General features: G+C 39.2%; 2 protein-coding genes across 3 annotated transcripts in view; one reads left to right on the top strand and one right to left on the bottom strand.

Annotated features, from left to right (window-relative positions):
- Positions 1-6,223, bottom strand: part of LOC113666238 (clathrin heavy chain 1) — a 29,263-nt gene extending 23,040 nt beyond the window's left edge. The window contains exons 1-2 of the mRNA XM_027181991.2: positions 6,002-6,223; positions 3,867-4,074 (exon numbers count right to left, since the gene is read on the bottom strand). Of these exons, the coding sequence (XP_027037792.2) occupies positions 3,867-4,074; positions 6,002-6,043 (250 nt within the window). The 5' untranslated portion in view covers positions 6,044-6,223. The remainder of the gene's footprint in view (positions 1-3,866; positions 4,075-6,001) is intronic.
- Positions 6,224-6,625: 402 nt separating this feature from the next.
- LOC113666239 (uncharacterized) lies at positions 6,626-21,184 on the top strand. 2 transcript variants are annotated; one of them, XM_089189060.1, is made up of 12 exons: positions 6,626-6,876; positions 6,986-7,119; positions 7,215-7,304; positions 7,487-7,763; positions 10,070-12,831; positions 13,603-14,071; positions 14,722-15,033; positions 15,474-16,460; positions 17,309-17,496; positions 18,411-18,530; positions 19,256-19,513; positions 20,642-21,184. In XM_089189060.1, exons 1-12 carry the CDS (start codon positions 6,768-6,770, stop codon positions 20,813-20,815), a joined length of 5,880 nt encoding a protein of 1,959 aa, XP_089045186.1. In that variant the 5' UTR covers positions 6,626-6,767; the 3' UTR covers positions 20,816-21,184. The 2 variants fall into 2 exon arrangements, with proteins under 2 accessions (XP_089045186.1, XP_089045187.1); XM_089189061.1 differs by having other exon boundaries at positions 6,989-7,119.
- The last annotated feature ends 678 nt before the right edge of the window (positions 21,185-21,862 follow it).

Raw genomic sequence — 21,862 nt, forward strand, 5'->3', positions numbered from 1 at the left:
TACACGTGCTTCGTTTTCGCTCATGACTTCGTATTAGGCGTAAGATAGTGTTTTTTTTTTGTTGCTTACCTTCATTACAGACTCCACAAAATTTTTGCGATGCCTCCTTTTCACGGATGACCGATTACAACTACAACATAGTAACACCTCCACGAAATCTGTCAAAAGGAGGATTTTAAAACACCGGAAATGGAGAGGAAAGATAAATGATACGGTCGATTGACTCCCAGACAATTGAATGGTCCAAACTAGCAAAGGCGGGAAATTTGTCATCATGCGAGATATCAAAGTATCTGTTTGCTCACTCAATTCGTATTCAGCGTTCGGCCGTATTCCAATCGATAATTTCGCTTTCTGAACAAAATTTCCAATTCTATGATGGCACGTAAATTAACTTGTCAAGAAGTGAGTTCATTGTTTGAGAGAAAGTTGTCTGAAAGGTGAGGTCTCTCCTGAAGTCTACTATGAAAAAGAATTCGCGCAGGATGAAAAAAAAGAAAGTAGACTATAAAAGGCTGCCAGTATCTCAGAAGAAAAATCCTTTCACTGGACGTGTAGGGGAAAGAGGAAACAACATGAAAAGGGGGTATAACGTCAGCTTAAACGATATAGAACGCCAGCCTGCCAAACAGCCGAAACTCGCACACATCAAGAATGCCAACTCAAGCGCTGAGGCTCAAATAAACATAAACCCATAAAAAAATTCAAACGCCAATCAAACTGTAAAGGCAAGCACCCCTTACACACCAAACACGACCACATGCATCACCAACACCGCAAACGCAAACACCATCTCCTCCATTAACACAACCTCGAGCACGACCAGCACTGCAAACACATGCATCATCCTTACAGTAAACGCGACAACGAACACAAACCTGGCCCAGCAAAATAAAAAAGATGGTGAAGTAGAATTTGTAAAGACCTCTCACAGAAGCGCCTCAAAGGCCGGTAAATTCCATCTCTCGGAACAGGACATTAGCACCACTTCAACTGGAGACTGGCTCACCGACCACTCAGTCTGTTCTGAGGGAACAGTTCCCTCATGCAAGAGGATTGGAAAATACAACTTTGGGGCCTATTTTTAATTTTTCTGTTCAAAAAGGCCAATTTTCATAAATCCTGAATACTGGCAGCCATCATTGGGTGTTGGTATCTACTGTAGGATGCTACACTCCTTCTGTAGTTTATCTGTACGACAGCCTGTTTTCGGGAAGAATTGCAGCCCTCGTGCAGAAACAGATTGCATCAATTATATACGACGAAGGAACCAGTTTTAAGGTCATTGTACCAAATGTGCAACACCAGAACAATTCCGATGACTGTGGAGTTTATGCTATTGCTTTTCTGGTTTCGCTACTACATGGCCTCAATCCTTCTAATCTGACATTTGACAGGAAGCTGATAAGACAACATCTTTTAAAGAGCCTGGAGAGTGGATCATTCGACCCCTTTCCCCTCTCTAAAGTACCCGAGTGTCGAGACAGGAGGCCACTTTTTGTTCAAGAGGTCTCGGTAATGTGCGAGTGTAGAATGCCGAGGGAAGAGTCAGACTCGAAGTCTCCTTTTCGTTGTGTGAAATTTTGTAGCTGCAAGGAGTTTTTTCACAGGAAATGCATTTCAACAATTATTTTGGAAGATTCAAGTGCAAACTGGCGTTGTCCAAACTGCGAAAGAGCCCTTAAGCAGGAAGAGAAAAATAACCATTAATTTAACATGTAGTATTAAAAACTGATTCTCAGAACTTCCCATTAATTGTTTATTAAGATAATCGTCGAAGTGAAATATATATGTGTAGTAATTTTTTATCTATGTAGAAGTCAGCTAAAAGAATTTTTCAAATGTATTCATGAGAAACTGTTTCTTATAGATCTTTCCCTAAGTACGCTCTTGCGTTTAGAATTGAAAATCCTCATCTAAATATTGTAAAAAATATTATCGTAGAATATTTTCAATGATGATCATGGCACAACGCAGATAGAGAAAATATAATAGGTGAGACAAATCACGGATTATCCTTGTCGACAAAAGTAATATCGCCTGCTTTATTATATTCAAACTTAATCTCCGTCCAATCGAGGTAATGTACAATTTTTTTTATCAATTACCATATTAGAAATAACAATATATCGTAACTGCGTTAAATTTATTTCATCAGAAATCCAGAAAATTTCCGGTGTTTTAAAATCTCCTTTTGACAGATTTCGTGAAGATGTCATTACGTTGTAGTTGTGATCGGCCATCCGTGAAAAGTAGGCGTCAAATGTATTTTGTGGAATCTGTCATATAGGTTAGCAACGGAAAAAAATGCAAATATCTTAACGCTAATACAAAGTCATGAGCGAAAACGAAGTAAGTGTTCCTTTCTACTCTAATTTGCGGCTCTAAAATGCGAAATAGGGCCTTCATGAAAACATCGGGCGAGCTCGGATTTCGTCATAAGATATCTACCCGAGATGACCTCTGGTGTTGTAACATCCTCCTTTTGATAGATTTCGTGGAGGTGTTACTATGTTGTAGTTGTAATCGGCCATCCGTGAAAAGGAGGCATCGCAAAAATTTATTGGTGTCTGTAATATAGGTAAGCAACGGAAAAAAAATGCAAATATCTTAAGGCTAATACGAAGTCATGAGCGAAAACGAAGCACGTGTTCGTTTCTACTCTGTTTTGCGGGTCTAATATGCTAAATAGGGCCTTCATCACGAAGACAACATCGGGCGAGCTCGGATTTCGTAATCGGAAATCTACCCGAGATGACCTCCTTCTGAAGGATGTCGGAGTGTGCTTTCCGTCATTTTAGATCTCCGCCTGGGTAGATTTAAGTCACGTGCTAGGCAACGTATAATCAATAACAAGATAGAATTTCATTTCAGGCCTATTTATCAATTTTGTGGTGTGTAATTTTCGCATTTTAGTACGTTGTATATATGTTGAATCTTCAAATTGTCTTGAAACTTACAAGAAATTTGTTCTTTAAAAATTCACTGAAAATCGGTAGCTAAAATTGTTTGTCTAAGTGTTATTTGATTTTCGTGTTAACTTGTTATTTAGTCAGTCGCCGGCATCTTTTGTTGCTTCACACAGGAAAAACACATGCGACGAAACGTAATGATCAATTTTGTCCTCAATCTCACGCTATAACAGAAAAAGCTTTTGAACATCTGTAAACTCCGAGCGCTTCGCAGTAAGTGATATTTTCAATGAATCTTCGGATTGTTTTCAAGTTCAAGGATTGTAAATTACAATTTTATGAAAACCGAAGGTTGTTGTTATTTCAGTGTGAATCCTTGAATGCTTGCCAGTCGCTGGCGCCGCTTGTTGAAACTAAAACGAAAAAAAAACTCTTTTAAGATTATCATTGGCTTCTTATTCACCCCACCACTATTCTTAGCAACAAAGGTCGCCATTTCGTCTGTTTATTGCTCGCCAAAAACTATCAAATGTACTCAAAAGCCTAAAATCTAAAAAAAGTTTACAGGAATCGACCAATCGAGCGAGCGAGCGAGCGAATGCTATTCCCCACATCGTACCTATAACTCGCTCTTGCGCATGCGCGCAATTCACGAGTTAAAAAGGGGAAAGCCAACTAAGAAGGTTGTAAAAGGTTTATACATAAGATGTGATTAAGCCCTAAGTCAATATGGGGTGCATGAATTTTTACAGATGGGCAAGGTAAGGTGAGATTTAAAGTTTCCAGTTTTACATTTATTTAATGACATGTGAAAGACTGTTTTTAAAGTACACCTGGCAGGTGCATTTTTCTCAAATCCATAGGTGACACAGGATCAGGACCCTCCCTTTGCTACTCTAAAGTAAATAACATTAATAGCTAACTTTTCTCTAAGAATATACTTTATGTTCCTACCTTTTAGAGCAATAACTTTTGATTTGGGATTCATAATAGCAGAGTCAGCAGAAATTGGTCTCCTTGTTGGATTGTTTGCATCACCTAGGTCAATAATAACTACTTGGGCTGTTTCTCCAACCTTTTCCCTCACACAAATAAATTTATCGGACTCCATGGTGAGGGTGGAGAAGCCGATGTTAGCAGCATTGATGCCAACACTTTGCAGCTGAAAATTGAATAAAGATTTTTAGTGACAACTGCTAAAGAAAAGGTACAACATTATGGAGAATCCATCAAACAAAATCTAACCTTTCACAGTAACCCTATAAGAAATAAACAAACTTCATGCTATGTAGAAAAACATCCTTCTGCAAACTATGAAGGCAAACAAATGTCACAAAAGAAATTGCATTTTTTTTAAAAATGTATCTAACTACAGTATACAAAATTAACACAAGAGGCTGCATTATATTGGACCTAAATAGCAAAAATAAACCGCACACTTATATCAGCTTTTTTTTTCAATATCAAAATCTACATTTAATGTCTCCATTTTGGTTGTGCTTCATGTTTCACTTTTCAAAATTCTATATTCATCCTTATTCCTCAACAAACACAAAACATAGAAGAAGAAAAAACACTTCAAGCAAGTAAACAATTATATATCCTTAAATTAATTAATGAGAAATCAATCACATATACAGCTATAGAAGATAAATGATTTGCAGCATATTAGAACTTCTTTTCATTACAATAAAAGACAACACATGTAGGAATGGATATCACTACAGCTCTTGGATTTCACTGAAATTTGTAAAGTTCCAACAGAAGTCAAATTTCTCCTTGATTCTGAGTATTTGGACATGAATTGTGTTAACTATATGTATCACCGGTCACCATGTGATTTGCCTGACAGCACAAGTGAAGCAAGACATGAAGGATTTTAATACTTTAATTACAGCTGAGAATAAAAAATTTGAATGCCCCCAAACAAAAATTGGAACAAGAAACGTTTACTAAACATTAAAAATAAACATATAAATATGTCACACATAATCAAAACCAATTAAAGACAAACGCATTGGTGTTTTTAGGACACTATCAAGCAAATTCTGGTCGCTTGGCATTAAAGAGTATCCTTTAGCTTTCAGTATGATGTACATTTTCTTCTAAATTATGGTTTACTTCGAAATGTTTGTGCGCCGCTTGAATTGGCAGGAAGTTGAAACTTTGAATGGCACGGGCCTTCTTGAATTACAACTTAAGATTAATGTTATCTAGATTTTGGTTACAAACTTACAATTTTCTACAAGCAATTATTTGAATGGACAAGTTCCAGAACACATTTGTTTCAATCGACCGCGTAGCGAATATATGTGTATGTTCATGCAATTTAACCACATTTTCCTCATAAAATCGTACAAACTTTTAATAATAGGTTTTTTACCTTGATAATGTAAAATTTGAACGCAGTACTTCGTTGAAAGAACGTAATTTAGTAAATTTCCATTCTACATTCAGGTTAGTGACACGGCGATATTTGGTCGATCTTTAGAATACTCCAGCGAACGAAGACCTTATAAGCGGCTATTTGGCAAAGACAAGAATACTGCTTCCGCACTGATCCACATTTTGGTGTTACTCAAACGATAAACGCCACAAATAACGCGTAGTTTATCACGCTTGAAGGGTTAACTTGGAGCCGAGACGGCTGACATAAAGATCGTAAACTCATCAGATGGGTAATCAGAGTACGGGACATACCCACTTTCAAAGAACTTTGAGGTGACAAGATCTCTCAAATTATCCACAAATTTACCACGCAGCGAAACAAAAGATTGAAGAAGATAGAAAATATACCAAAAAAGTTTCATTCCAACAATTCATGGCAGAGTAGCCGTAAATGCACATGCAAAGAACTTGTTCCTGTTTCCGACACGAAAGCTCCCTATGAACATTTACCCCAAGCCAAAGGCAATCAATGGCATTTTAGTATGTAGCTTCCATACTGGCACAAACAAAAATAACATAATAATTGCATTAAGGTAGAAAGCTTCATTGCTATTCGATGTAAACAGCGTGTGACAGAACCAAGCGCTCAAAAGAGCGAAAGAATACTACATATATTGCATAGATCAAACTCGCTGACTAACCTGAAGATGTTCTTGAAACCTAATCGGCAATAGCTGCGCCATTTTCTCTTAATTCCGTCAATAAACGTCGAGCAAGAGTCTGGGCTATTCGAAGGGGCCAGAAGGCACCTATAGAGAGAGAAAAAAACGTAGAAATCGAGTTCCTAGTCAGTGCTTGGTACAACCGAACATGGAGGACTCGTTGGCAGCCGGTGTGGTTATTGGAACGAGGCTTGGAGAGGGAGGTGCCACGTGAGAAAAATGGCGGACAGGGTCACGTGTTCAGTCTGCATTTGTTCCTGAAGTTTGAACTGGGAAAAACTTTTTAATTTTTGATCCCCACTTCTAATTAATTTTAATCTTGATTGAACGTTTTGCCTCATGACACACAAGTAATGCTTTGTCAAGAATGAAATTGATTTTAATTGTTTAGGCTTGTCTGTGTGCGTGATATAAATTCTTGAACCTCTCTATAACTCAGAATAGAGAGAAAAAAGGACGGTTAGCGCAGTTGAAGTATTGCTCCTAAAAAAAAAGTTTCTAGTATTTACTGGGACAAAATATCAGGAACCATGAACATATTCATCTTTGCAATGACTCATGGGAAGACTTCATGACGGAAACTTACCTGTTCGAAATGAGTGATGGGAATATTTGTCACGCGTGTGGTTTTCTCAGGTGAAGGTAATCGCTCTCGCTGAGAACCGAAAGATAGTGCAAGTCTAAAAGGGCTTGAAACAGGTTTATACGGAAAGAGACAGCTCCATGGCTTAGACGATGAGCGGAAATGTCCTATGAACCACCAGTTCTTTCAAGGAAGCATGCCTCTACTGATGCAAAACCTCCCGAAAACAACAGTCGTTTACAATCACGTCCTAGCTATGGAGAGAAGCCAGGCATGTATAATGCATATTTGCACTTCGTAAACCGGCTCGAAATCCGATGATTTTTGAAAAATCGTCGTGTCAGTCTCTCTACCATTGTAATGAGTTTTCTTTGCCTCAGTAGTGAACGGTGTGTCGAGACCACTGGGCCGATGTGAAGAGAATGTTCAGCGAGAAGATTTCAAACTTTTGATTGATCCCGCCATAAAGAAAGGACATGCTAAAATCTATCGATACGGTGGAGTATTTCCAGGGGTAAGCAAAGCGACTGTGTACGAAAGTGCCTTGATATTGCATCTTGTAGTACACACTAGCGTTGAAGTTTTTTAAACTTGTTTTACTTCTTCCAGCAACCGCCGGTTGTCCCAAAGGATCCTCGCTCCAGGAGGAAAAGAATATGGACCCACAACAAAGCCGATTTACCTGTTCCTAATTTCAAGGTTTGTTTAGGAGTCATTTACCGAGAGAGATCTTTCCACGAGTTTTAGAGCATCTTTGTAATCAATTTGTGATCAATTTACCGATAGGGCATTATTGTTTTTGCCTGGCCAATTTTAATTTAAAAACGATTGCCACTTCTAATTTTAGAACTTATTGTTTGTGGTGATTCCCTCTTGATTAGGTGGACAAATGGTATGTGGGAATTCCTCCGCAACGTGAAGTTCTGTTTTCGGGATTGAATGATAACGTGGATAAGAAATTTCTACAAGAAATTTGCGAACGTTATGGACGAATCGAGGCCATCAAAATATATTATGATCCACAAACAAAAAAACACACCGGAAAGGGTCGTGTGACTTTTGAAACCACTACCGCTGCTAAAATGGCAGTTTCTAAGCTAGACCATACTTCTGTAATGGGGAACATCATAAAGGCTCATATGGAAATCGGCATCAAAGGTAATCTACTGCACGCGATAAAGTCGTATTATCTGACAAAATTTATCAGCTGTAGAGTTGAATGTTTTTTTTTTTGACGTGTTAACATTAATTACGTTTAATGTTATTGTTTTCCGGTGACAGTTGTACATTTCAATCCATCGTACTCGAGTGCATTATGGGAGAGTTCGTGACATTTCATGCTGCTATTTGGGTGTTTGATTTTGTAATGTGTTTTTAAGGGAAAACAGAGAGATCATTGTCTTACCACAGATCAATTTTGAGTGAAAAGGTTTAAAATAGGATTAACTGCTTCTAATCCCAATTCCATGGCTCAAGCAGTGACTGTAAGAATAAAGTACAAGGTATTCAAAAGTCTCAAAGCTGATAAACGAACTACGTCATGTTAACTAAGATGTAACTGGTGATATCAATTAAATCAGGTCAAATTTTTGTTTACCTTTCCTCTTTCTGTGGGTGATGTCTCTGTTTCTTTTTCTCCTTCTTCATCACATTTCGTCATGAGTAGTATTTGAAGTTAATTTTTGACCACTGAAAGTTAGAAATTGCTATCATATTTAACATAAGATATTTGAGTTTGTATTTTAGAATTATGTGGTAGTTTTTTGTTTAATTTTAACAACTGTGCTAATTTAGAAGCTTTACAGATACTGTCTTGTACTGTCAGAGAGGTTTTAGAACACAGGAGAAAATTTCATATGATGTTCTTGTCAGGCATTACCCTTTGACTCCTTGCATCTAATTTCCCCTTTCAATTTTACCCCTTAATCACACATTAAGGCTGGGAGAAAAAAAGAAATGATCATCAGCTTTAGAAGCTCTTAAGTATCAAACAAATTCTCCCTTTCAGCACCTTAGTAAATGTATTGAGAACAGTTTGGAGAATATGCATACACATGTAAAGTTGTGAAGGGTTAAAACCTTGTGGGATGTGCAACACACACTTTTGTTCATACAAGAATTGTAATTAGCCAGTAATTTGAACTTGTGTGTTAAAGGGGGTAGGGCTTAACTCCCATGAGTGACCAAGACAGAATTTCTCCTTTCATTACCAATACAATATCAAGCGGACAAGTAATGAGAAAGAAGAACAAACAAAGCAATTAGGGTATCACTAGTTGATCCAATTCCCAATTTTCCAAATAGAAATCATATGAATTATTTAGCAGACAGTAAGGGGAATTGTTAATGAGATCTTTGGGAGTAAAAGGGTTAATCCTTTCACTCCCATGATGTCTTTAGTAATTCTCCTTACTGTCTGCGATACATTGCTTATAATTTTAGTTTGGAGAATTTGGTATTGAATCAAATGATACTCCACTAATGGATGTTTTTTCTTTATTCTCATCACTTGTTTACTTGAGATTGTATTGATGTTATAAGGAGAAATTCTGTCTTAGTCACTACTGGGAGTGAAAGTTAAAAGAGTCTAACATGAAATTTGATCAATTTCTATATGTTATCAAGACTTAAGGCTGTTGTCTGTGAACTGCAAATGATTTCCCAGCATAGATCATAAAACCAAAGAAATTATTTGATGATGTCAGTATTGACTCCATAGAATGTATTTTTTTGGGAGGGGGGGGGGGTAAGATTGTGAACAAATACAACCAGAGTAAAGAAGAACTCTTCATGAGTCCATAAATTCATTTCTATGATTCTTTATTTGTCAAATTTAACCTTTACACTCCCAAGATCTTAATAGTAATTTCCTTACTGTCTGACAGGCATTGCAACCAGAGTTAGTTCTGAGGATTTGGTATTTAACCCATTAACTCCCAAGATCTGATTGTTTATTCTTCCCTCTACATGCTACCCATTTCCTTGTAAATTTAGTTCTGAGAATTTTGTGTAAGATCAAGTTAACAACTTCTACCTGATAAGTTTGTATATTCTCATTATCTGTTTGTTGGATAAATTAAGGATATTAAAGGGAGAAGTTTCATGTTGATCACTTCTAGGAGTTAAAGGGTTAATCCATAAGGAGCCAATAGTTGATAGGTTTCTTGGTACTTATCACCTGTTTGATTTACAGTACATCCTTTCTGAAAGGAGAAATTACTTTTTGGTCACTCCTGGTTGTAAAATAGTTAAAATAGTTAACCCTTTAACTCCCAGAAGTGATTAACATGTAACCTCTCCCTATGGTATCCATACATTATTCAACAAACAGGTGGCGAGATTACTCAAATTTATCAGGTACAAGATATTATCTTGATTGAACAGCAAATTCTTGTGACCAATTTAAAAGGAAATTTGTAGCAGCTAGAAGAGAGAAGTAACAATTTTTACTTTTCTGATTTCAGGACATGAAGTTCATGGTAAACACCCACCTGTCAGACGGAACTCAGGTCACGATAGTTACTCTTCAGCACACATCCCTACTCCATCTCCTTCCATAATATCACAGTCATCCACTGATAGTTCAGTGCTATCACCTTCACTCATGATGAGGAAAAGCCCTGCATCATCTGTACGACTACAAGGAGATACCCGGGCAAAGTCACTTTCTGCATCTTGGGATGGAACCTCACCAGCTGTCAAAAAATTAGCTCAAAGTGGATCAGCTTTCTTGTCTCCTCAAAGAGTATCGTCTGCACAGTCTACATTTGAACCTGTCTCACCGCCCCGTGTTTTCCACAGAAATGATGAACCCCCACCTCCCCCACCGCCATCATCAAATCCACCTCCTCCACCAGTGGAGAGAGTATCCTCAAAGGAGCCCCCACCACCACCCCCTAAAGAGAAATCGGATCAGTCTTCCTCTTGCTTAAATTATGAAGACATCTCTCCAGATCCTGTGTTTTCTCCTGGTAGAGATGAAGAACGATCAGTGCCTATTCACAAAGGCAAGGACGACAATGCAAAAACAACAAATAAACTAATTGAATCATTCAGAAGGGAGTCAATGCGTACTTCTTCACCTCCTAGCAAAAGTCGATCACCCAGAATTGACAGAAGTGAAAGCTACTCAAAGTGGGAAAAAAGGAAACAGATGGAACGGGAAGAGAGACACAGAGACAAACACAGGGACCTTGACAGGCTTGGGGAATCATATGATAGGGACCATGTGTACAAAGAGGATCGTAGGTTTGATAAGTATGGAGATTACCGACATAAGAGAGATGATTATTTTGAGAAGAAGGTTGATCGCAGAGACAATTACAGATGGGATGATTATGACAGGAGCAGAAGTGGAGGCCGCTGGGAGAAAGATGAACACAAGTATAGAAAAGATAGGTATAGCACAAGTCCAAGGAGAGGGGATGATCGTAGATGGGCAGAGGCAAGACCACGGGATCCTAGACTGCGGGACAGAGATGGTGAGATTGGTGAGGTGCTAAGTAAAAATCCAAGACATAATGAAAGAGATAAAGATGGACTTAATGGGGAAGATGACCACAGTCGTGATTTGAGATCACGAGGAAGAAATCAGGAAACATCTGATACTCACATAAGAGACAAGAGAGCAAAAGAATGGCCCAATGAAGTGGGAAGCTCAGATGCGAGAACCATCGAAAGTAAGGAACATAGGCTGATTGATGGTGATATTAAAGGTTCAGGCAAAGACAGAGAAAATACATCAACTGATCTCAAAATCAGGGATCCCAGACTGAAAGACAAGGATAATGATCATGAAAGTATTTCTCAGTACGATTCTGCTCTAAACCTTACCAGCCAGGAAGGTGTTGATCCTCAATCAAAAAATTATGTTGCTGATGAAAAAGACAAGAAATTAAATGCAGATTCAAAAATTACTGAAAGTGATGCAAAAGCAGCAACTGCCGCTGAGATTATTTCATCTGTAGTAGCTGGTAATTCACAGAAGGAAACAAAAGCTGTACACAGATATGCTGAGGATGCATATACAGTTGGTGTGGAAGCTTGCTCTGATGAAGAACCCTTACCTCCTGGAGATGAACGTGATGTTGCTCATGAAGTTCAGCTAGACATAAATAGAAGTAAAATCAAAGCTGCTCAGAATGCTGTGAAGAAGCGGAAACTTTCAGAAACTGTCCCAGATGAAAACCAGAGCAATGGAGCTAAAGCGAAAAAGATACAAATAGTCTTGAAAAGTGTTCAGCTTACTGCTGCAGACTCTAAAATGGATACTCCTGAGAACCTGAATCATTCACTCGTTGATGAGGAATATGGAGATGAGGAGATCAGTGGTTGGAGGACAGTGTCTTTTTCCAGTGATAAGTCAACACCTGAAGTGGCAGCTGATGTTGCAGTATCTTCAGAGTCAGGAGCCACCCTATTACAGGAGAAGAACTTACCACTTACAGAGGACATATCCCCCTTTAACTCTCCAGCTATTGAAAGGACAGGCCATGTGGAATGTAATGATTCCCCTGTCCATGTGTCGGCAGAACCAGCTGCACATGACATTTACTCTGACATTGAAGGAAATGATGAGGATGACAATGAGGGTGAAGATGTGAACAATGAGAGAGATGATGATGCTATGTCATTATCATCCATTAGCTCAAATGAAGACACTTTAGAAGTGACTGAACCTGAGAGCAAACCCCTCCCCAAATCAAAAGGTATCTCTGTTCCACCTCCAAATGTTGTCTTCCCACCTTACCCCCCTCCAATGTTCAATCCCACCATACCACCCCCTCCATTCTTCAACCCCAGAGTACCCCCTCCACCCATAGGTCCTGTTACTGTTCCTCCCCCTCCCCTCCCTGTCCCTGGTGCTGTCCCACATCCCAACATGCGTCCTCCACTACCTCCTGCAAGACCCATTCTACCTCCAGTTGTGCTGCCACCTTCTGGCCCACCTATTCCAGTGCCACCTCCAGCCATACCTTGTTCTGGATTCTATGACACTCGGAGAGCACCTCAGTTCCCTAATGCTGATTTTCCTAACAGTGGAAGTTATGGTTTTCCCAAAGTAGAGCAGAAAAAGACAAGGAGAGCTTTGATCATTGATGAAGTGTATAGAAAAATTTGTGTTGAACTGGATGCTGTTCTCAAGAGAGATATCTTCAAGAAACTTGTGGAGGCATCTGCATTCAAAGCTTTGGAATCTTGGTGGGATAATCAGACCAAACCAAAGGTATGTTGCTCGTGGCTGCTTAAAGTTCTTGTAGTTAGTAGTTAAGTTAACATTTTTTGCTAGCCATTGTCATGATTTTACTCATTATTTAAGGTAGTATTTTGCCCTTTTTAGACTTTTGAACCTTAGAATAAAATCTTTAAGGTTCTTTGAGATGAGCCACAACTGAATGGATATTTCATCTAAAGTAAAGGCTGCAACAAATTTATTTAAGATACATCCAATTGCTCAAGCGATTACCAGACTGAGGACCACTGGATTTTCTTTTATTTTATATGTAACCCCTTTAAAAACATTAATAATTTTGGCATTGGTCAGTTTGAAGTTTAGTATTCAGTTTTGTAACTAACTGTTGCAATTGAAATGAAGTAATTTTCTGCCAATCAGACAGAGAGCACACATTTTTTTTAATCTCCTGAGCAATGATAGTGCTGTTTGACCCTCTAACTCCCAAGATCTGATTGCTAATTCTCCCCTGTAGCTGCTACATATTTCCTTGTAAATAAGTTACAAGAATTTGGTGTTCAATTGACAGAGCATCTACTAACTGAGAAGTTTGCGTATTCTCATTACCTGTTTGCTGCTTAATGTAGGGAGAAGTTACATGTTAATCACCTTTGAGAGTTAAAGGGTTAATGAAATTGAGTGATAAACTTGATAATGGGTGGTGGAATTCAGAATGATAATTTTAATGATGATTATGATGACAATGATGACAATGATGGTATTTACTACAGATCCTAAAATACCATTTCCATTAATCGATATTAGACTGCTTCACCCACAACTGCAACTACCGCAAGAAATCTACAAATGTGCCAAACTCCACCAGCCACAGTTGGTCTTCCATCAAATTCTGGCACCGCAGCTTCCACAATAGGACCTAGTCCCTTTGAAAGATCACACAGCATGCTTCTTGGATTGCGTGCCTCACTTCCCAAACTTCCTTCATTTAAAGTGAAACGAGCACCAGAGCCTCCAAAGACAGAACAATTGATTAGTTCCTCAAGGAAACGTAGTAACACGGAATCTTCAGACATCCCCCCGCTAGAGACAAAGAGACGCATTTTGGATGATGTAGACTCAGAAATAGAGACAAACTTGGAGAACAGCTCTAGTCTGGACAGGCGTCCACGCACCATCAGTAGGCTCGAAGAAGAGGAGCGGAGCCATTCGCCACTTCAGCTTGATGACAGTTTGGACGTTGCTCCGAAGGCTACAATAGTGAGGAGCAGTGAAGGTAATGGAATTTCTGGAGCAAAAAAGCTGTCCCGTCATATTAATAATGTGTTCCTGAATACAAGGAACTGTTTTAATTTATGGCGGGCACAGAGTAAGTACAGTGGCTACAGAGGTCCTTTCCTCAAACTCGCCTTGTGGATTGCAGGAAACATACAATTTTCGCGAGAATGTATGTTTGCTTTTTTCCTGAGAACTAAATGATACAGGCTAATTGAGTATTATCACCTGAGTTGATAACTTGAATTACTCATCGTAAAGAGTTTAGAAGCTGACGTTTCGAGCGTCAGCCCTTCGTCAGAGCGAATCGGAAAGGCTAACGCTCGAAACGTGAACTTTGTTACCCTTTCCAATGGCCAATTTACGTTATCAACTCAGTTGATAATGATAACTTACCCTGTTATACTCTCCCACCGATGTAGCACCACAGTTTCTTTAGAAACTCACCTCCTCTATTCATATCCAATTGTTAGATTTATTTGGAACGAATGTTCTTCATACTTGAACCATGAAAATTGTATTTCACTTCATTTAGATGTTTGAAATTTGATTGACGTTTGAAAATGCTAATACCTGATATCTTACTTTTTCCTTTTTTTGACCTAAAAAAAGTGCTCTTAATGCTTACTTTTGTGTTTTTCTTTTCTCAAGCTGATGAGCGACGACCAAGCACAGGCTCGTCATTGTACCATACATTGTACTCCAGTAGTAGCAACAGCAGTGAGTCAGGCAGCGACGAGAGTGAGTCTGATGGTGAAGATGAAGAAGAAGAGGTGGAAAGCGGAGAGGGCTCTGGGGATGAGAGCGAAAGTGAAAGTGAAGAGGAAACTGAATCAGAAAGTGAGGATGACACTAGGCAAGTCATTGACAAAGAACAACAAGAGCTGGAAGTGAACATGGGTGTGGAGCAGGAAATTGATAAAGACTCGAAAATGGAAGTAGTTCACATGGAGAAACATCAAGGTAACGGGACAGAATGGTTCTTTTCAAACAGAAGTCTTGAAATTTATTTTATTGGCACTTATTTGCTTTAAGTAACAAATAGATTCAATGTTGCCGCGCTTCTGTACAGTAAGAGATCACAGAAGATGTGAATTTGTGGTAAGAACAAAAAAGTGACACTGATGTTCTGACAATATTTTGACGTTTTTCTGTGATCTACTACTGTACAGAGCCACAGCAACACGGATTCTATTCGTTTAATAAGATAAAAAAGCAAAATGATGTTAATGATGATGTCATCTAGCGATCACAGATGACGTCATCTCTGGTATGAACCAATCAAAATGCGCGTAGATGATCACTTTTTACACGTTCTTGAATCTAGAGGTCTCAAAAACAATTATTAATTTTGATAACAGATATTCTTAATGCCGCATACTGTCCTGCTTTTCTCTTGATAGATGATGTCTTTATAGAAGATCAGGAATCCTCAAACGAAATGTTGTCTAACTCGATGAATGCTGAGGAAACTAGGGAACCAGAGTCTTTCAGTTTTAAGAGTGGAGAGATATTAAAAACAAATGAGCTAGAGACTGTCTCAAAAGGAATGAATTACAAGGTGGGAGAATCTGCACCTACCGAGACGTATCGCTCTTTCCACATCGCTCACATTGTGCCTGATTTGTTCAAAAATGAAGATACGTTGAGCAAAAGCAGAACTTCATCTGTGGAAGAGAAAGACAATTCAAGCGTAAATAGTGGAGAATTTGTAATGAAAGTAGAGCAACCGCCGTTGAGAACGTCAGATACTCGAGATACTAGGAATATCGAAGACAGCAGTCATTTCCTCTCAGAAGAAAAAGATATAACTATGAAACAAGGCGATTCATTCCATAAAACGGAGGTTAAAAGTCCATTACGTGCACCTGTGATTGATTTTCGAGAAAAAGAGACGATTGAACGTGAAAATTATATGTTTTCCCATGAAGAGGAACAATTCCCTGAAACGGACCAAAACTTCGATTACTCGAAGGAAAGAATGCCTTTACTTTCCCCTGACAAACCATTGGCTGTTTCGCTTGTTGAACTTGATCACCCGTATGGATTAACTATCCCAGAGAAACTACCACCAGAGTCTGTAGAAGAAGAAGCTGAATTGTTCAACGACAAAAATATCATAGACACTCCCCTCCCTGAGGACAGACGACTCGCTGAGTCTCCTTTTGTTGACGTAGTGACTGTTAACTCGACGTTATCCTTGCTGCCTGAACTTACCTCTCCTAAGCCCCAGTTTCCCGTGCGGTCATTTGAAGCCGATGATGAGCTTGTGTACGAATTTCAGAGAGTGGGCATCGACGCAGAAGACTGTTATTATCTTAAAGTTGGTTTTGAGCAGCTTCAACAGGTTGGATCTGATTCAGTCGTGGACGCACACTGGAGTAGTCACCCACATATCCTTTTTAACTAAATTCAGTATAACTGTAACTAAAGCAGTTTCTTTTTATTCAATGTCGAAGGTAATCCAGGAACGCTTCGGTTTTGTTTAGCAACGCTTTGAAAACTCCTGCCACCCTCTTAACCAATCAGATGCTAGGCGAGAAACCTATTGCAATTTAAGTCACCCGCGTTTTCCCGCGCTTTTTTTACTGAGATGTTATTGGTCCCTTTTGATAATTACTTTGTTCTGAGTAGACGCTGTGATCCCGACACTCAGTTTAGACGCGCTCAATTGGGTCTTGCCGCTTAGACATTTTCGGATGCATTAACTGAAAAGCATTAAATGAATTTTTGGAACCGAGTAGAAACCAACACAGCGGAAACACATGGGTCAAATCGTGCGCCAGAGGATCAATTTTTGCCGCCCGCGCGCCAATTTCCCGCTCAAAATTTCCATGGAAAGCAAAAGAAACAACCGCTGTCTCGCAAAATGACCGAAAGAAAAAACGAAACGAAAGTAAGGGAAAGGCGGGAAAACTCGAGACTTGACGAACACATAGCTTATTCATGTACAAGTAACCTGATTATTTGCCATTTTGTTTTGGGCTTTACCAAAAATGTTCTACCCCTCTAAAACACGGTGTCTCACTGGCTTGTTTGGTTTTTTGTAACTCGTGTGAGACAACTTGACACTCTTTGCACGCTGGGCCGTCTTCATGTGTTAACTCTGAGCTCGTATTAGCTGCCTCTTTTGTTACGTTTTGAGCTGAATAGTCGTTTTGTTCAAGTTTGTGTTGGTTTTAAGCCGCTTGTTAGAAAAGTGCTCTGCAAGAGTACTGGTATTTTCTTTAACCAACCTCACCGACCGCTCAAAGTGTAACAAAAGGACGTCGAAAACTGAAAACAGAACACGGTGTACGTGTACATGTGACTGGATGTGCCCGAGCGGAAGGCTTTTACAAGATCGACATCAAAGAAAAGGCTAAATATCTACAGGCTCAGAGAAGACAGCTACAGTGTCAGGCCAACGTTACGGTTGAGGAACAGGTACTCTCACTCTCTCGTTACTTTCAGCCTGCGGTGTTAACGAGCGCTTTTAATTCAACTAATTCATTCTTGTTTTTCCCTTTACCATGTTCCCGCCAATAGTGTAGCTCCATTTTCTGCGTACAAACACATACTCACAACCTATAATTCCTTCACCCCTCCGATGAAGAGCTAACACTCGAAACGTCAGCTTTTAAACTGTTTACAGTGGCTAATTTACGTTATCAACTCAGTTGATAATACCAAATTACCAGGTCATACTCTCCCACCGACGCAGCGCCACAGTTTCTGTAGAAACTTTCTTACCCCCTTTAATCATTGATTCTCATTCGTCGGGCTATAGTTTAACCCTTTCACTCCCAAGATCTGATCGTTAATTCTCCCCTTTAGCTTTTGCACATTTTATTGATTAGTTAGGAGAATTTGGTGTTAGAATAAGCTTACAACTTTTACCTGATAAGTTTTCGTATTCTCATTACCTGTTTGCTCTATAATGTAGGGATGTTGAAGGGAGAAGTTGCATGTTAATCACTTCTGGGAGTTGAAGGGTATAGACAATGTTTTAATAAATTTCCCGATGTCTTCCTACTAGAGTCGTGTTACGATCGCCCGGCCTCTGTAGTGCACGTTTTCTCGCGCATAATACTGTTCACGTGTGTTTGCTCACTGGATCATTTACCTTTGTTATGATTTGTCGTTGTCATTGCTTTGGTTGTTGTTTCCCAACACTTAAACGAGAAGCCTCGAGCTGTGTAATGAAAAGCTGATATTTATACGGTTGTGGTGCCAACGTGCTTCTTGTTTGTTTTGACCTCTGTTCCTTTAGCTTCTATACATGCCATCATCCAAAATAGTGAATCGCATCGTCTAAGGAACGCTTTAGTGATAAACTTTTTTTTTGCCGTTATCCTCAGAAAACAGACGGCAACAAGGCTAAACAACAGTCACGTGAACACAGAGCGATACAAAGAAGATTACAGTCAGCGGTGTGTAATGAGGAATTTGGTGACTTGCTCAAGTTTAATCAGCTCATGGTAAGAAATACGTAACTAACACTTCAAGCATGTGGTTTCTAAACCATGCATCTCCTATTAGTTTTACTGAACGCTCAAAAAACGGCTCCTATTGCGATGACTTAGTCAAAACTTGAAAATTGGAAACTCCTTAACATGTAGTTTTTTTTTTTTTATTGCAAGTAGCCTTGTATTTTTCAACACCTTAAAATTAGTCGCTGCAGTTTTTCTCTTGGTTTCAAACCTCGGGAAAAAAAAAATTTTAGCCAATAACCCTTTCAGTGCTCAAAATCTTACTGCTCCTTACGGAGCATCGCCGATTTCAGAAACTTTTTATTGTCAAACAAATTCTTAATGTGTAGAGAACAGTATAGAGTACAGGATACTGGTGTCAGCGTGTAAATGGTTCATGCTGGATTCTTTAGTGTGGGGTGATTTTCAATTGAGTATCAAATGAATATGGATTTCTTGGTTTTTGCTTTGCTTCGTTTTATGATTGGTTCTGGAGACTCTTTCCATCCTCTCAACTACTCAGATTCAAATTTACAACAAATGACGACTTGGTCACCGGCGTTTTTCCGTGCGTCAAGCAGTTAACTTGTTTTACATTTGCGTTCTCGTTGGCTCCTCTTGATATTTTCCTTTTCTCTGATTTGCTGTTTTGATTACACTGGTTTTAGTTTTACGTCAACTAATCGAAAACTGCTCAAAAGAGTTCTCTTCATATCCTTTCCATTTGTCTCCAGGTGCGTAAAAAGCAACTTCGATTCGCTAAGTCGGGTATCCACGACTGGGGTCTGTTCGCCATGGAGAACATTGCAGCGGATGAGATGGTAACAGAATATGTCGGTGAGATCATCAGACAGCCCATTGCGGATATCCGTGAGCGGAGATACGAGGAGATGGGAATCGGATCAAGTTACCTGTTTCGTGTTGATCAGGAAACGATAATTGATGCTACCACTAAAGGAAACTTTGCACGATTTATTAACCACTGCTGTGATGTAAGTATCATCTTTTTCTGTCGCTATTAGTTCCCAGGTAGCTTATTAGAGCGGTTTTCAATTGAGTGTCGAGAGTAATCCGAGAATGCATTGGTTTTGCTTTACTTCTCTCCTGTGATTGGTTAAAAAAAAATCGCGCCTCGCTTTCAACCAATCAGATGCAAAACTAATACCAATCACGATTTGGTCGCCCGCGTTTTCCCGTGCTTTCCCGCGCTTTAGGCGGTTTGGTTGTTTTTACTTTGAGTTCTCATTAGCTCTTTCAGTTATTTTCCTTTCTTCTGATTGGCCGTTGTGATTACTTTGGTTTTGGTTTTATGACGCTCAATCGAAAAGTGCTCTTTGAGGAGAAATCAGCCGAGAGCAATTTTGAATTGATTATCGAAGGCAATCTTGGAGGATAATGGTTTCTTTTTACTTTTCTCTTTGATCTTGGTCTAAGAAAAAGTTTTGCTGTTGTAACCGATCAGATGCAAGACTAAAACAAAACGCGACTACGCTTTCCACGTTCACCCGAGTCCCAGTCACTTTGCCTGTTTTTACTTTACGTTCACAATAGTGCCACGTGATATTTTGCTTCGTTCTAATTGGCCGTTGTTTTGGGTTTTGGTTTTGATTCTGCGACACTCAGTGGAAGTGCGCCCTACTAGTCAACTGACTTTACTGAACTGTTATGAGGAGAGAATACTATCACTCCATCCAGTATGATTTTTCACTACCCAAAGCAACACTGGTTCAATACAAAGGGTTCCTCCAGCACGAAAGCTTGCTTAACTAGAGTGTTGAAAATCTAAGCTTAAAAAGCTTACGTTTTAAATGCTTTTTTTAACCTTAGAGGGCTGCTTTGTAGTATTGCTTATGTTTATTGTTTTTGTCAATGTTTGTACCTTCAGTGGGGGATTGGAGGGAAGAGTGTGGGGGGTCTTTACCTGGGCCAGCCCCTGACCTTGGTTGCTCTTCAATTTTGATGCAAGCGGTTCTATGCGGTGTGTGTTTCGATCTTATTTTTCATTCCCTCTGACGAAGGGCAACGCTCGAAACGTCCGCGTTAAAAAACTTTTTACGGAGGCCATTTTATATACGAAACTATTATATAATGTTAAATTATTTTTTTTTCGTTTTCCACAGCCCAACTGCTACGCCAAGATAGTCACTTTAGAGAATGCCAAGAAAATAGTCATTTATTCCAAGAGAGATATCGAAGTCAATGAAGAAATCACCTACGACTACAAATTCCCCCTCGAGGACGAGAAAATCCCATGTTTGTGTGGTTCTCCGCAATGCCGGGGGACTTTGAACTAACGCAACATTTTGTATATATCTCTATCGATATTTATGCGTATGAATTTTGTACAAAGGAAGAAAGGTCTTTTGACGTTTATCCGTAGAAATTGGCTACTTCTTTAAAAGAGCATCATGTCGTGGGAAACCGACTCAAAATAATGCGAATTCCCATGAAAGTTTACGAAAGCAATTCCTGAAAGGAAACTTCTAGCTACGGAACCAAGTCTTTTAGACTCTTGCTGCGACATTGGTTGTTCTGCGTTGTTGTTGCACTCTGTTTTTCTTTGTTCCCGCGTAATTCTATTCAGACTGTGTTGTTTTGTGCACCGGGCCTTTTTTGTGTCCGATTTTTCATGGAAGAGTGAATAAAATGATTTCTGGACCGAGTGATGGCCTGTTACCTTCTGAATTATCCAAGTCCTTTTCCGACCCTCTTTTCATCGTTTTCTCCCACCCTCTACTGAGAGTTTTGTCTGTTAACCATTTAACCCCCTAGAGTAACTGGAATTCAACATCTTACAATATCACCTCTGAATCAAACATTGAGGTCACGAGAATAAATGAATTGATCTCCAACTAAAGTAGCTCTTGTTTGTTAAACAAATTCTCCTTGCAGCATCTTAGAAAATGTATAGAGAATAGTTTGGAGAATATGCATACTAATATTAGGGTGTAAAGGGTTTATTCTTGAACTCTCAAGATCCAGTTTTTCAAAGTCTCCTAAGTTCAGGGCCACTACATCTTTGTAGTTGTCTATTAGAGAATTAATGAAATGAGTAAAAAATTATGTAAAGATGAGCAGCTAAGGGTTTATTCTTGAACTCTCAAGATCCAGTTTTTCAAAGTCTCCTAAGTTCAGGGCCACTACATCTTTGTAGTTGTCTATTAGAGAATTAATGAAATGAGTAAAAAATTATGTAAAGATGAGCAGCTAACACTGGTAGAGGATGTTGCGTTCCAACATTCTCCTCCCCTTGCATGCTGGGTAAGATCTTGTGGCAAATCGGCTGGAAGTACGAGCTTAGACGCGTGCCATCCCCATTATAAATTAGAGCACAACTTTGA

Source organism: Pocillopora damicornis, chromosome 12 (assembly GCF_964200805.1).
Source record: "Pocillopora damicornis chromosome 12, jaPocDami1.2, whole genome shotgun sequence".
Taxonomy (NCBI): domain Eukaryota; kingdom Metazoa; phylum Cnidaria; class Anthozoa; order Scleractinia; family Pocilloporidae; genus Pocillopora; species Pocillopora damicornis.

What these genes read in the sequence shown, in the direction of transcription:
- LOC113666239 (XM_089189060.1), top strand. Translation starts at nt 6,768, where the DNA reads ATGTCCTATGAACCACCAGTTCTTTCAAGGAAGCATGCCTCTACTGAT. An exon ending in ACGGTGGAGTATTTCCAGGG is followed by an intron (nt 7,120 to 7,214) that starts GTAAGCAAAGCG and finishes TACTTCTTCCAG; the next exon opens with CAACCGCCGGTTGTCCCAAA. An exon ending in ATAATCAGACCAAACCAAAG is followed by an intron (nt 12,832 to 13,602) that starts GTATGTTGCTCG and finishes AATCGATATTAG; the next exon opens with ACTGCTTCACCCACAACTGC.